At 35.2% G+C, this 13711-nt stretch overlaps 1 protein-coding gene across 2 annotated transcripts in view; it reads right to left on the bottom strand.

The window, feature by feature from the left end:
* Nucleotides 1–13711, bottom strand: part of EIF2AK4 (eukaryotic translation initiation factor 2 alpha kinase 4) — a 38667-nt gene that overhangs the window by 3614 nt on the left and 21342 nt on the right. The window contains exons 21-35 of one of the 2 annotated variants that reach the window (XM_071744357.1): nt 13362–13598; nt 12684–12759; nt 10953–11074; nt 9813–9862; nt 9551–9719; nt 8965–9081; nt 8197–8262; nt 7505–7675; nt 6785–6919; nt 6563–6670; nt 5680–5808; nt 4029–4115; nt 3087–3199; nt 1441–1499; nt 472–569 (exon numbers count right to left, since the gene is read on the bottom strand). In XM_071744357.1, coding sequence (XP_071600458.1) covers nt 472–569; nt 1441–1499; nt 3087–3199; nt 4029–4115; nt 5680–5808; nt 6563–6670; nt 6785–6919; nt 7505–7675; nt 8197–8262; nt 8965–9081; nt 9551–9719; nt 9813–9862; nt 10953–11074; nt 12684–12759; nt 13362–13598 — 1737 coding nt within the window. Of the gene's footprint in view, nt 1–471; nt 570–1440; nt 1500–3086; nt 3200–4028; nt 4116–5679; nt 5809–6562; nt 6671–6784; nt 6920–7504; nt 7676–8196; nt 8263–8964; nt 9082–9550; nt 9720–9812; nt 9863–10952; nt 11075–12683; nt 12760–13361; nt 13599–13711 lie in introns of those variants that run through there. The other variant, XM_071744358.1, reaches the window with a different exon arrangement.

Genomic DNA, 13711 nt, shown 5'->3' with positions numbered 1-13711 from the left:
GACATTTCTTTCTAGCATAATTTAATATTCTATTATTATGACATAACATATTAGGCAGGGTGGGCTGTTTTATATTTTTAAATATGTAATTTTTTCATAGACCTTTAGTTTGAGGGACCATATTGAAAAAGATATTACAAATTAAAAAGTATGCTGAACTTGCATTTTGAACACACATTTATTAAAAAAAAAAAAAAAAGAAAAAAAAATAACAGAACCATGGTTCCTAGTAAAATAAGATTTCTAATATATGTACAATGATGGGTGAGCCACAACTATGCCACAGATAATTCCCAAGATCCAAAATGTTAAAAAAGGTCATCTTTGTCTTCAACCTTTTTAGTTCTTCGTCTCTTTTCCAAATAAATAACAGGATGTACTTCTGTAAATTAGGTCATAGTGAAAATATAGATTTTACCATCCAGTAGCTTCTAAGGATAAGTTCTTAATATCCACTTGATGTGTGTGTACCTGAATTTCCTGGCGACGCCTGGCACTGGCAGATAATTTTTCAGGAGCAATGACACTAACGTTGGGCACTACAAGAGTTCCATGTGATTCAATTGCACCTAAAATGCAAACATAGAGTTTTAAATTATACTTTCTTTACACAAGAAGTGCCAGAAACTTCACAAATATTAGTAAGCTAAGATCTGTATATTACAAGGCTTGGAAAGCAGCTAGAAAACCCCAAAGTTATTTAAGTAGACAAGAAAGTGAAACATGTGAATGTAAACTCTTAAATGATCACCCATGACTCTGAAGGACTGGCTTGTAAGACTAAGGAATTTGGCATTTGTATCAGTGTTCCCTGCAACTAATAAAAGGTTCCACGTGGTTTGCAGAATTTTACAGAGGAATGCAGCATACCTACTATGAAAAAATGAAAAGCTATTACAAGAATAAAACAGCTATTGGTCAGTCAGTGCCATAGCAGGGGCAATGACAAAACAAACAATAAACCCCAGCTCTCCCAAGGAACAGTAACTAAAATTTGAAATTACTTATTCTGAAATACAAATTGCCACTTCTGTTAATCACACACAAAAAATAAACCCCAAGTTAATCAAACACTATTAATCATAGGTCACATAACTTTTCATCAAGATTACACTGAATTTTGCCTGAGCTAGGAAATACACATTTTTTGGCTGCACTCCCACCACTCCAAATTACTCTTTTCAGTGAATGCTTGCATGGGGAATATTCTGACTGTTTGTCTGTGCACTTAATTTGTTAGTTTGGGGAAAAATTTGGTATCAGATCACTTGGAACAATATTCGAGATAAAGAGGAACTGTCTCTAACCAGAGCACTGCTAGAAAACATATTCTTGCTCTGACTTTGGTAATGCTTTTATGTTCTTAAATACGTTCTCATAAAACAGTTTATAAGCAGAAAGAGAAACAATTTTTATGTTCTATAACTAGAGATTCAATACCTGAAATATTAGTAAATGATCCCTTTTGATTTGGTATTGAAATATTATCTGAGGTTTCTCTAAAAATAAACAAAGACAGTTAGTGAAACAAATTTGCAATAATGCAGAAATATTTCAATAATACATGGTTCTAGATTATTATACAAACATATTTATTTAATTCCAACAGATAAAGACTGCATCTGGATCTGATTTTGTAATGTACTATTGTAGGATTTCTCCTCTGTTCCAGTACAGAATTTAATCTGCTGATGTGTTCTGGGAAGTCTCCATAAATTTATGTTCTTATGGATAGAAAAAATATGTGCTCCCCATCACGCAAGCGTGATTTAAATCCTAACACTAGAATATATTGTGAGAATATGTTCTCTGAATTAATTTAATCTACAACTTCTAATGGTTTTCTGTAAAATAATATGAAGTAGGAAAATAATGTGTATGCTTATGATCACACATATTCAAAGAAGCTTTCAACAATCAGTTTGAATCCTTTTACTTTTCCACATTCAGGATTAATTAACAAAGAAATCTGACAGTGTTATTACAATCACTGCAATTGCCAAATACAGGTTTTTCTATATTCTGGTCTCAGGTTCTAGAAATAAGGCAACTTTTAGAAATAATTGTTTTCTTTTACAGCTTCTAATAGATGCTGTAGGTCTGTCACAACCCACATGAGCATCAGATTAGTTGCAAAGTTAAATGCTGAGACGGGCTGAGACCAGAAAAAGGGGAATGAAGAAGTGGGTAGCAGGAGGTGTCAACCACACCTGCACAAACTACTGCTTAATTTAAGCATTTCTCACCTTAACTACTCCCTTTATTGTTAAGTCTATTCAGAAATAGTGTGTATGCCAAATCTGTTAGTTTCTGAATTCTAGTTTCCATGAATAAACATCTGTTGCTGCTGCCAGTACTCACACACACACACACACACACACACACACACACACACACACACACACACACACACACACACACCAGTGTGGGTAATTATGTATTTGCAAAGGGATGTGTGAGTAGCAGCTCTGGTGCATATGCACACAGGGTGACTGTAACCTCTCCTGTGATTTCCATAATAATTTCTACCAACAACAAATAGTAATTTACAACAAAGAGTAATTTAAACAAAGACAGGGTGTGATACGGATCGTGACAGGGTGTCAGGGTGTTCTGTGTTCCTAAAGTCTTCGCCAGGCATTACTTTCAGCCAACCAAAGCATACAGGTTTGTTACAGTTACAGCTTCATTTTTACTGTATCAGGCACAGCCTCAGAATGGAAGGGGTCTCCTGCTTTTATTCTCTGGTTACACATTACACAAATGTGACTGAGTTCTGGTCAGGGACAGGGACCTCAGGCAGTCCTGTATACAAACAATACAGATGTGCCAGCAGCATTTGAGCTAGGTAACTGCCTTTGCATTCATGAAGCACTATAGATGTCTGAATGTAATATCAGCTAGGGAAATCAGTCTCTTAATAAAATTCTGTAACAAGCCTTTTTGCTTTCTTTTTCCCTCAGAAGGAATTTAGCAAAGCTTTTCTTATTCTTTATCAAATAAAGCATATATTGAAATTATTTCATTAAGACAAACAGTTTCTTTTCTGATTTTGAATATTCAGATTTGTATGTTACCTTACTTACCTACTGCATCTTTCATCACAGATTTTAGTTTTCAGTTTCTGGATCAGGTGATCTACTAAGTCAGATTCTAAAATCCTTTTCTCTGTCTGTCTGTCTTTCTCAAAGGATTTCACCTATGATGAAGTTCAATGGTTCTTAAAATTTTTAAAACAGCATATGAATAAACTTCTCAAATTTAATCAAAACCAAACTGAATTATTCATTCATTAAATATGAAGAAGTCAAAGGGAGGAACCTATCATCATTACCAATTGATATCAATCACTGCAAATTAAATCGATTATATTTTTTTAAAAAAACAATTAATTTTCTCATAAAACATGGCCACACCAGATGCTGTCAAATAGTTACTTTTTTCTAAGAACAAATCTTTATTCAAAGAATAAAGATCTTTTTCAAAATGATCCAGAATCAAGACTATTTCAAAACTTTTAACTTCTAGAAAGTTATCAGAACCAGAGGCTGCAGAGCACAGAAAGTGGATTCATGTTGCAACAGTTCAGTCTTTCCATCTTACCCTTGGCTTACAGAGATGAGGAGTGTGGTTCAAGACTCTTGGTTCAGAGTGTGGTTCAGCTGTTTGAATTACATGGATTTTTTTACATTTATGTTTTAATTTTTGTTTTGTAACATGAAAAGCTGTCAACTCATTTATTTCTGCAGATTCAATGAACTCAGACAAAAGAATCCTTTTTCCATTTAAAGACACACTGATGACCTGAAGTCAAGCAATGTTTGCACTAGTTTTAGGACTTTGCTAGATAAGAGGGTTGCAGAGTAACCATGTTATGAGGATAAAAAGCAGGCTTCTTCAAAAGAACTTTCTACTACTTAGCAAATTAAACTATATTTACTCAAATTCCTACTACTTACATATTTTATTGAAAATAATGAAATGTAGAACATAAAGTATGATTGAGAATCCCCTGGTGCCACACTTACTTTTACATGACTTCCTTCTTTATCTGACACAAGAGCCACATATGTAATTCCAGAACATCTGCAATATTCCTGTAGTTCTTCCTGGGACTGCAGTGGGAAAAGGGGAAGGGGACAAAAATTTTATACATTATAAAATGATCATTTTATAGATTATAAAGTGATAAAATAACTTGATATGCAGAAGTTGCACTGATCATACAATCTTCTGAGGAAAGTTTTATTAATAAAAGTCCAGGAGGTGAAACTTCTTTATGCATGTATTCATCCACCTTAAAAATTGAACCTAAATCTATACTAGAGAAAGAGAATGCCTGGGCTCTGCAGTGCTAGGTCCCACACAGAAGGGCCAGCTGCATCTGAACTGTCAGGCCTTGCTAACTGTGAACTTTGCAATGTAACATCCATCAAACAGTTACCACCCCACTGTCTGCAGCTCTCAGTAAGAACTGGGTTTTGCATGACTGGTACTCTGGCATGAAACCTGAAACCAGCTGGGTTCCATGGAAACCTGAAGCTCACTTCCATCATTCTCAATGCTGAGCTTCCTGAAGGGCTTTGCTACACTGACTTAGCAGTGGGTTGCAGGACAGCCTAAGACAGAGGCAAGAACTACTCAAATCTCCATTCCTTAAGAACAGCAAAAAGACAACCTGGGGTGATCATGGGAACAGCATAATGACATGGATTTTTTCCAGTTCTGGGGGGAATGAAACTGTCAGAAATGTTACAGCAAAGTACTACAGAAAAAGTCAGCCAATTAAGTGAATGAGCTCAAAATTGCTCTGCAGCACATTGACTCTGAATGGGCAACTCTGCAGTGTTTCTCCTGTTAGTCACCTACTGGCATACTTAAAGGTGAACTTGGCTCAAACCCCTCAGACAACTGCCACCACTATTAAAAGGGACTCTGGCATTGCCATGTAGGTAACTCCAGTAGTGGCTAAAAGTCTGTTTGGTTTTAACTGGAAAAAAAAAGGGCACAAGTCAGCTTGCCACTCTTCCTACCACACATCTATCTCTATCTGGGCTATGTGAGTACCCAATAGTGTATCCAGTAGCTCAGCTCACTGAACTCAGTGAACTTAGTCCAGCAGTAGGACTTTGTCAACATTCCTTCTCAACTTAATAGTCTGCAGTCATCTGGACACATTTAAAAGTTGATACTACCATTCTGTTCCAGACTTGCTCTTTACTAAGGATTAAGTCATTAATTAAGGGATCCTACTCTCAGCCCTCATGGGAAGGAAAATACATTGTCTTCACTGGTACAAAATACACTTCTGTTTTCAAGCATCCTCACTTCACTTAACTGAAGCTACCTGGTCTCATTTTAAATTCCTTATGCAATTCTCTCCCTTGATTTCAACAGGCCTTGGACAATATACTCTGTGTAACTGGGCAAGGTCACTTAAAACCTCATTGCTCTGAGGAATGCATAAAGATCCTCCACCACACTTTTAAGTAGTCTGGGAGGTAGAGAGGAAGAATGCTGCAAGGGCAGTGATACTTTAACATTATTGTATCTGAATAGCACCCTATGTGCTCAGTTTTCAGAGTCTGTAACTCCTAAAACATTGGAAAAACATGGTCTCAGGCTGCAGTGATCTTAGAGAACAAAAATACAGATAACACATGGAGACAGAAATTCTACCTGGGACCAGTCATACATTATTTCAGCTGGAATTCCTGCAGTCCAGAGTTTCTGAACAATATTGATAGCTCTACCCATTGACATCTGACCAACACTTACAACCAGGAGGTCACACGAGCTGACAGAAACCTGAAGGAAAAATAAAACCAAGGGAGACAGTGTTAGACACAAGACCACGTATTCTCCTTCTTAAGGCAGTTAAAATGACAAAATGGGTTAAATACACTAGTGTTTTTCAAACTCCATTAAGCTGAAAAAGAAGTGATTCTTCTCTTCTCAAAGCCACAATCTACCTAAGCATGTCTGAACATTGCTGAAGCTTAATCTTTGATTAAAAGCATCTGCACAGCCTCAGCTTGCCAAGTACCATAGCCTTTTCTGTAGCCTTTCCTTCTCACTCTGCTTAGTAACATTAATTTATTCATGCTAAAATTTAATAAAATACACATTTCACAACCCAGTGAAACTGTATGACATTGTGCAAAGTGTTTTATTTTCCTAAGCTTCCCTCAATCTCCACCTTCTATACTTTTATAAAGGGAGAATTGGTAGGGGTAAAGTAACATTTACTAGCTAAGTAACTACAGTTGTACTCTTCCATCTGAAGCAATCCAGAGGCTGAGAAAAATGCCTCATTTAAATTAAAAAGAAAAGGGTATAAACATGAAGATTCTCTCCTCTTCTAATTCCTATTTTACTAAATAATTCAATGTAGAGAAAAACAGAAGAAAACACAACTCTTGATGCTTGCTATTTCAGTACGGTGTTATTTTGAAACACATCTGAACATCTTATTTTTATCCCACCCTGTGGCTCCATTTAGGTTACTGAATTGTCAGGAGTAAACAAGCAAAAGACCCCACCTCCCAAAAAGCAGACTTACAGAATCCTCCACACTGGAAACAGCAGCAGTTATTTTATCTATAGCTATGCTGACTCCAACAGCTGAAGGAACTGGTCCTACTGTCTGTGGGCCTCTAAATTGTGGAATCTCAAAACAAGACAAACAAAATGAAAGACCTGAGTATTTATTTTCACAAAATGTCAGAAAGGATTTTCATGTTTTTAAAAAAAATTAAATTAATTAAAAGAGATGAGCACATACCAGATGATCGTATCTGCCCCCTGCAGCAAGAATTTCAGGCACAGTTCTTTGTCTTCTTTTGATGTATGCTATAAATTGAAAGATAATACCATTGTGCTGCTGTATTTTGTAAACTAGTCCCAGATTTATAGAAACCTGTAAAACAAAAATAAATACATATACAAGACCTGTACCAATATTACAGGTTAATATAATTTCCTAGTAGTAGTATGGATTGAAAACACTGCTCTGACATAAGGAAGACAAATGGTAACACTATCTCAAAAAAATTAAAATGCAATTAAGAATAAGGAAAAGCTACTTCAATCTTAAAGCATCCCAAGAGACCTTGAGGACAAAACCCAAAACCAGCAAGCCACAAGGAATGGTGGAAGCCTTTAGCACTCATCAGCTTTTTGTATTTCTAAAATATTTAAACTTTGTTTCAAAATTTACAGTTCTTTTATGTTCTAAGTAATGCCTTTCATCTTGGCTGAAAAAAACCCCAAAAGCTCTGAGTGTCATTAGACAGAAATGAACCTAGAGACGTCTGACTGGAATAGGTCTTACTCTTCAAATGAGTCTTTTTTAAAAAATTAAAGTGCCAGTACTTTTACTTGCCATAAAAAGACACTTCAATGTGGTTTTTTTCTGTTCTAAAGTATCACTAGTTTATTTCCCAGCAAATTACAAGGCCTAGCAATCTAATAAATCAATTAACTGGCAGAGCATTTTACAAACCTGAAGTTTTATTCCCAGTTGTTTTAACAGACCAATGATTTCCTCTAAGTCTTTCATGCCATGCTTCAACAGCTGAGTGACACCTGGCTTTTGTTTTATCATTGTGTTTAAAAATGGAAATACATTACTTGCATCTCCCTTCTGCTCAATGAATCTGTAGAGTCGAGAAAGCTAAAAGCAAAAGTCAAATAAAAAACACAAGTAATTATAGTGAAAGAACTCAGTATAGGTCACATCTAAAAAAATGAGTATTTGACTTGGTGTGGGTAAAATATCTGCCTTTTCTGACTATTTTCCCAGCAGCTTGTTTGAACCCAATGAGTTAAGGGAATGGAGAGGGACAACTCCCATTTGAATGTCCAGAAGTTAATCTCCACTTTTTATGCACAGTCAGCAACACTGGATGCCATTTTCAAAAAAGTTTCTCTCAGTTTGCTTTCACAAATAGCTGTGCACCGGTCAGTTGACCTGTTAATTGTTTCCACAGTCTGAAAAATACATTTTAAAAAAGAAAGTAATATAGATAGTTGCAAAACTGACAAGCAGAGAGAACAGAATTATACCACTTCCAAGGAGAACAGCAGATGTAACAGCTTATTTTTCTGCCTCTAGTTTATTAAATTGCAAAGTAAATAAACTGTTACTGATTTACAGCAAGGAACAGGGAAATTAACATTATTAAAATTACTTACACTATTTGATGTGAGAGAAAGATTGCAGAACTTGGCTTCTACTTCTCTTTTAGTTAATTTTTCAGTCTACAAGAGAAAACAGATTCAAACATACTCAACAACCGAGTTACAAAAAAATTACTATTGCTAAAAGAAATTTAAACATAAATTGCCAAGACCCTTAATTAAAAGTTACATTTACAAACTGTGATAATACTGTAAAAGAACATTAATAATAACACATTTTTCACCTGTCTTGGCATGAGGCCATATTTGGCTTGGGTTCAAGAAGCAAAAAAAGGTATAAAAATACCAATTTTGTTGATAAGCACTTCTGTATAAGAACTGAAATACTTACGTAAATTGATAAATAGAAAAAAAAATTCAAAATGAAAGAGAATAAATAAGGCATTTTTTTTATTTAAGCACTTATTCAAATGAACTTTATCTATCTTTCTCTGCTTATAAGGTAAAAAAGATCAAGATGTTATTAAGATACCTTTTTTTAGGGTTTTACTGAATAGCCTACCAGTTCTTAATTATACAGGTGAATAATTATCTCATAAATATACATATAAAAATCATCTTCAAACACCTCAATCCAGAAGTAACAAAAGAAGTAGTTAACCTAAGTTTACAGCCTAAAGATAGCCAGCCTTTTGATGTATCTACAGGAAATTCCTTGTTTTGCTGGCAAAGTGCTGTTAATCATTTTTGAAGACAGCTTCACAAAATAAGATACTCTGAAGTGATGACTACCAAGGTCAAGTTAATAACTAATAACCTTACCACAGCATCATAGAGAATGATGTAAACTTGATTCAGTTTATCCTCTGGTATCCCACAGTGCAGAAGTATGGCTTTCAGTAAGGCAGTGTGGTTCAAGTAAATACTGTAATTTCTTTCCTAACAAAGGGTAAAGAAAAAAGGAAGCAAAAAAGAGGAGGGGAATTTTTTTTTTTTACATTAACTCCATTTTGCTTAAAAAAAAGAAAGTTTCCTAACCATTTAACAATATTTCAAAACTAACTTCAGACCTCTCCTTCCATCACCTCACCTTCCTTCTAGAACTGAAGAATGGCAAGGCTTGTCTCGTTCTACAATAATCAATTGCCTGACAGAACAAAGTTGTTATTCCAATGGCAGATTAAGAAGTCAATTAATATTTTCTTTATACACAAACCTATGCTTCATTTTATGTTTACCAGTATAACATATTTTTAAATTAAATTACAGAGTTCTATAACTGTGAGAACAGTTCTGTACTTGTTAAAGTTAGAGGAACTATCCTTTTAAAACACAATAGACTAAATATTCACTGAGATTAAAAACCTAGGATGGAAAAGAGAGCAAAAGGGATAGTTGGACAATCTACCTGTAGAACTGAAAACTCTTGGATGATTTCTGAAATGGCATAAATTGTTTCTGCTATAGGCAAAAAGCTATTTCCACTAGATGTAACAATGTCAAATGCACATTCTAGGAGTTCTTTGGGATGACAGCGGTCCAGCTTCCGTGGTCTGAACACTCGCTCTATGCAGTACCTAAAGGAAACATTGAAGAATGAATCAGCATATTCAGTGGTCCCTTTCATGAAGTATGGCATCTCTGCAAAATGTCATCTCTACATGCCTTACCTTTTCAAGTTTAATATGTTATTTCTCGCTACAAATCTTGCAAAAGGAATCTGAAAAATAAAATATATGTAAATCATTAAGAAAAAACATTCAGTCTGACTAGACACTGAAACTGGGTATGAATTACTATTGTGCAGTAACACTTGTAGTCTCACCTGTGTAGTAGTGCCTTAAATACTTGCCATAGCCACACAGTATTTAACAAATCATCCTTGCTACAGATTTCTATAAATACAAAAATCCTGCTCCCAAGTTCCTAGAAGAGCTTGGAGAAGTATACAAGGACACTTCTTAATTACCCTAATGCATCCAAAATGCAAAATAAATTGACTATGAGCCTATTAAAATGTACAAACAGGTATTCTGCTGTTTAAATAAAGGTATACTTTAACATAAATCTTTGGTCAGTACATTTTCTAGAACAGGTAATTCCAAGCGAAAGATCGATTTTGTAGATCCTGCACAAATCCTTAACTGAATATCCTGTATAGCTTGATGTAATAAATGCAAAGAAGGGTGAGTTAAACTGAGCTTAAATTAATGAAATGAAATATAAAAAGTCAGGTATTAACAGTCAACAACAAAAAAATATTTCTCTCTTAACTGCCTTGCATTTAATTTAACATCAAGATGCTTTAACTACACCAACACTGCGCGTATTTGGTCAGTTCTGATAGAGGGATCCCAGACAGTAAAATTTCAACTGTGAAAACAGAAATTCATGTCAGCAGCTGAATGAACTTTGACAATATCTGTTTTAGGAACATAAAACTGGGCAGTCTGTTAGTCATATTCTCTGTAAAGATATAAATAAGGATGGTAGAATTTTCACTGAAAGAAAAAAAAATAAGAAATGTAGAATTTTCACTGGTCATCAGAAATGCCTTTTCTCTCAAAACAAACCTTCAACAAAAAAACCAAACAAAAACTCAGTAGTGACTTCAACTGCATGTATATGACATTATTTTCAATGATAGTTAAAAAAAAAAAAAGTTACATCTGTCCTGGTTTGTCTGTCTTGTGAGGTCAGGGCTCCAGCTGTCAAGATCAGGAGTACTGCACTAAGGAATACAGGAACAGAAACTGAAAGATACACTGCTTCAGCAGTCAGCTTCAGGCTGTAGAAATTATGCTACTTACTCTGAGATCATAAGGAAGCATTACCAACATCCCACTGTGATCCATGAAATATGAAGCTTCGTTATGTTCATATAGTTTTTTATTTCTGGGCATTAGCAGTGGAGTATGCAGTTTGATGGCTCCTGCACAAAACAAATCAAAGACTATTATCTTCCATTTCAGAAGTAGCATCTGCTTTTTACAAGCTTGTGAACAAACATGCAGGGAATGGTATCTCAACCAATACCTTTGAAAAATTACAGTATTTCAAGCCTTCTTAATAGACTTCCCCCCTCTACTGTTTAAAGAAAGCCAAACCAACATCCATGTTCTACCTTCCATGCTTTCTGGGGATATAAAGCAGCCTACAGAGAAACAGAAGTGCCAGTTCCACAGCCCCAGAACAATCTTCACTTTGTGCCCCCTTTTTAAAACACTGCTCTTCAGAAAAGCATGCATATGAAACAGAAACTCAAGAGATAGCAGCAGTACTGCTTTGATCTAGAGGCACTTCCATAGAGAACAAGTATTGTTCAGACATGTTCTCTCCTGTGTCTCAAGAACATACTAGAAGTGTTTATCCTCATGAATAGTATTTTTGCTGGCTGTATTTTGCAACTATCTATATGAATACACTGAAACGTTACTACTAACAATATAATCACTCATCACTGAAAAATACTTCCCTGTTTTAAACTCCCTACTGATTCTCAAGCAGCTATTTTATTATAGAAGCTTCTTCAATTAGATTTCAATGTAAACATTTACATCAGAAAAAAAAAAGCAGCCCCAAACACAAGAAAATGCTTCAAACCATTACAGATGGCAGGTACAAGGTAAAAGAAAAATAGAACATAAAAAAAAATTCCCTATTTTTTTTCCAGGAAAATGAAAACATTTCAACCTCTAAAATGCTGACAAATGCTTTCCTAAGTCTGTCAAGCTTTAAACGGTGGGGACAGCGGGTGGGTGGGTAACTTCTCCTTATTTTACTTTGCATTTCTGTTTCTGATTCTTTTGTATTGCCAAAACTCTGATCATGCGTAATCAGATTATGATATATTTAGGAAATCTCCCAGTTTCTGTTTTTATATATGATATCCTGAACACCTATGAAACAATGCAATTTATAACATTTCAAATGTGACAGTGGGCATATATACATCTTCTTCCTCCCTTAAAAACTACTTTTAAGGAAATACTTCTACTAATGACTGGGTAGAGTCCTGGAGGGAAAAATCAAACACATCATGACATCATCTCTGGCTCAGAAAAATGCTGAACAGCAAATCCTTGCTATACATTTGCTGTGTTCCACATTTCTGAGGCTGTGCCCATTCTGGCTATGTTCAGAGAGGGTACTGTGCTACATTCATCCCTGGCCTTTCACTATCCTTATATTCAGACCCAGATTTTATCTATCACTTCCTGCATCTGAAAGCTCACTAAGACTTAGAACAACCAAATACATCCAAGGATATAATTAAGGTTTTCACTGTTCCCTACAGAAAATTCAAGTAATACAGATTTGAAGTTAACAGTTAATAGCTATTACTGGGATGCTAAATTACAGCAAAAAAAAAAACCTTAAAACTTCAAATGATATGCAACTACTGAACATATTTTCTGACTCAAGTGACAGCAGCAAAACCATTAGATTCTCTTAAATCCCAAACACAAACAGGAAATATCAATCACATGTCAAATGTCAATCACAAACAGGAAATAAACAACTTTTGTAAACACACCCACCGTGTCTTTTAAATATCCTGCTGACCATCTCACATACATGTTGCTGGATCTTGGCTGCCCAAATAGAAAAACTACCCTGAAACCATCACAAATAAAAAGTACATATGTAATTCACATGCCATTAATACTTAATGTAATATAGACAGTCATTCCATACAATACTGACAATAAGCATTCTGGTATCTCACCCACTGTAATAACTTCTAAGGCTTACATAATAAAAAATGAACTACAGCTATACAAAGAATGATTGCACTGTGTTACCTTGTATTTCTTTAGTTCTAGAAAGACTTAAAACCATGAAAAACGAGAAGGATTACTTTGACTGCCATGATTAGAAAGGGAAAAAAACAGGGGCAACATTCTGTTGGCAACCAGATACAAGTACCATTAGTTTGACAGAAGTTCAGAGTAAAGAAAGTAATCACCTGGACAGAGGCTTAAAGCCTTAGCTATTCCAATCAAACATTGTTCTTGTCATCACTAAAGAGTGAACATAATGTCTAAAAGGGAAGTGGTATAGATTTATAGCTTTAAATGAGAACTAATGTCAAGGTTAATCAAAACAGATAATGCAGCTGTCTTAACCACATTTTGAGTTTAGCAACAGAAACATGATTTTAAAAAACAACACAGGGGAAAAACCCAAACCCACATATCCCCTAAATACCTACAAACCTTAAGTATGTCACTGTCATAGGTGTAGTCTATAGCTGGGGATATACGCTGTGCAAATATCTGACTCATCATGGTCCGGTAAGCCTTCCCATCCACGTTTGCCAAGGTATGGTGCAGCACTTCATGGAGTTCAGACTCTTCCATTTGTGGAGGTGGAAGATGTTCACTTTTTAACAGCTCAACAGCTGTTGGTCGTGCTGCAGGATCATGGTTCAGAAGCCATGTAATAACTGATCTCTAAAATAAATAAAAATTTTACAGTTTTGAAAAATTGTATAGTTAGCAGTTTCCACCACACACTTCTTTGTGACATCCCTTAATAAAAAATAATGAGACTTCAAAGGGGATAA

This window comes from Heliangelus exortis, chromosome 5, assembly GCF_036169615.1.
Source record: "Heliangelus exortis chromosome 5, bHelExo1.hap1, whole genome shotgun sequence".
Classification (NCBI taxonomy): Eukaryota; Metazoa; Chordata; class Aves; order Apodiformes; family Trochilidae; genus Heliangelus; species Heliangelus exortis.
The sequence above is the reverse complement of the archived record's forward strand: the minus strand, read 5'-3'. Positions and strand labels throughout refer to the sequence as shown.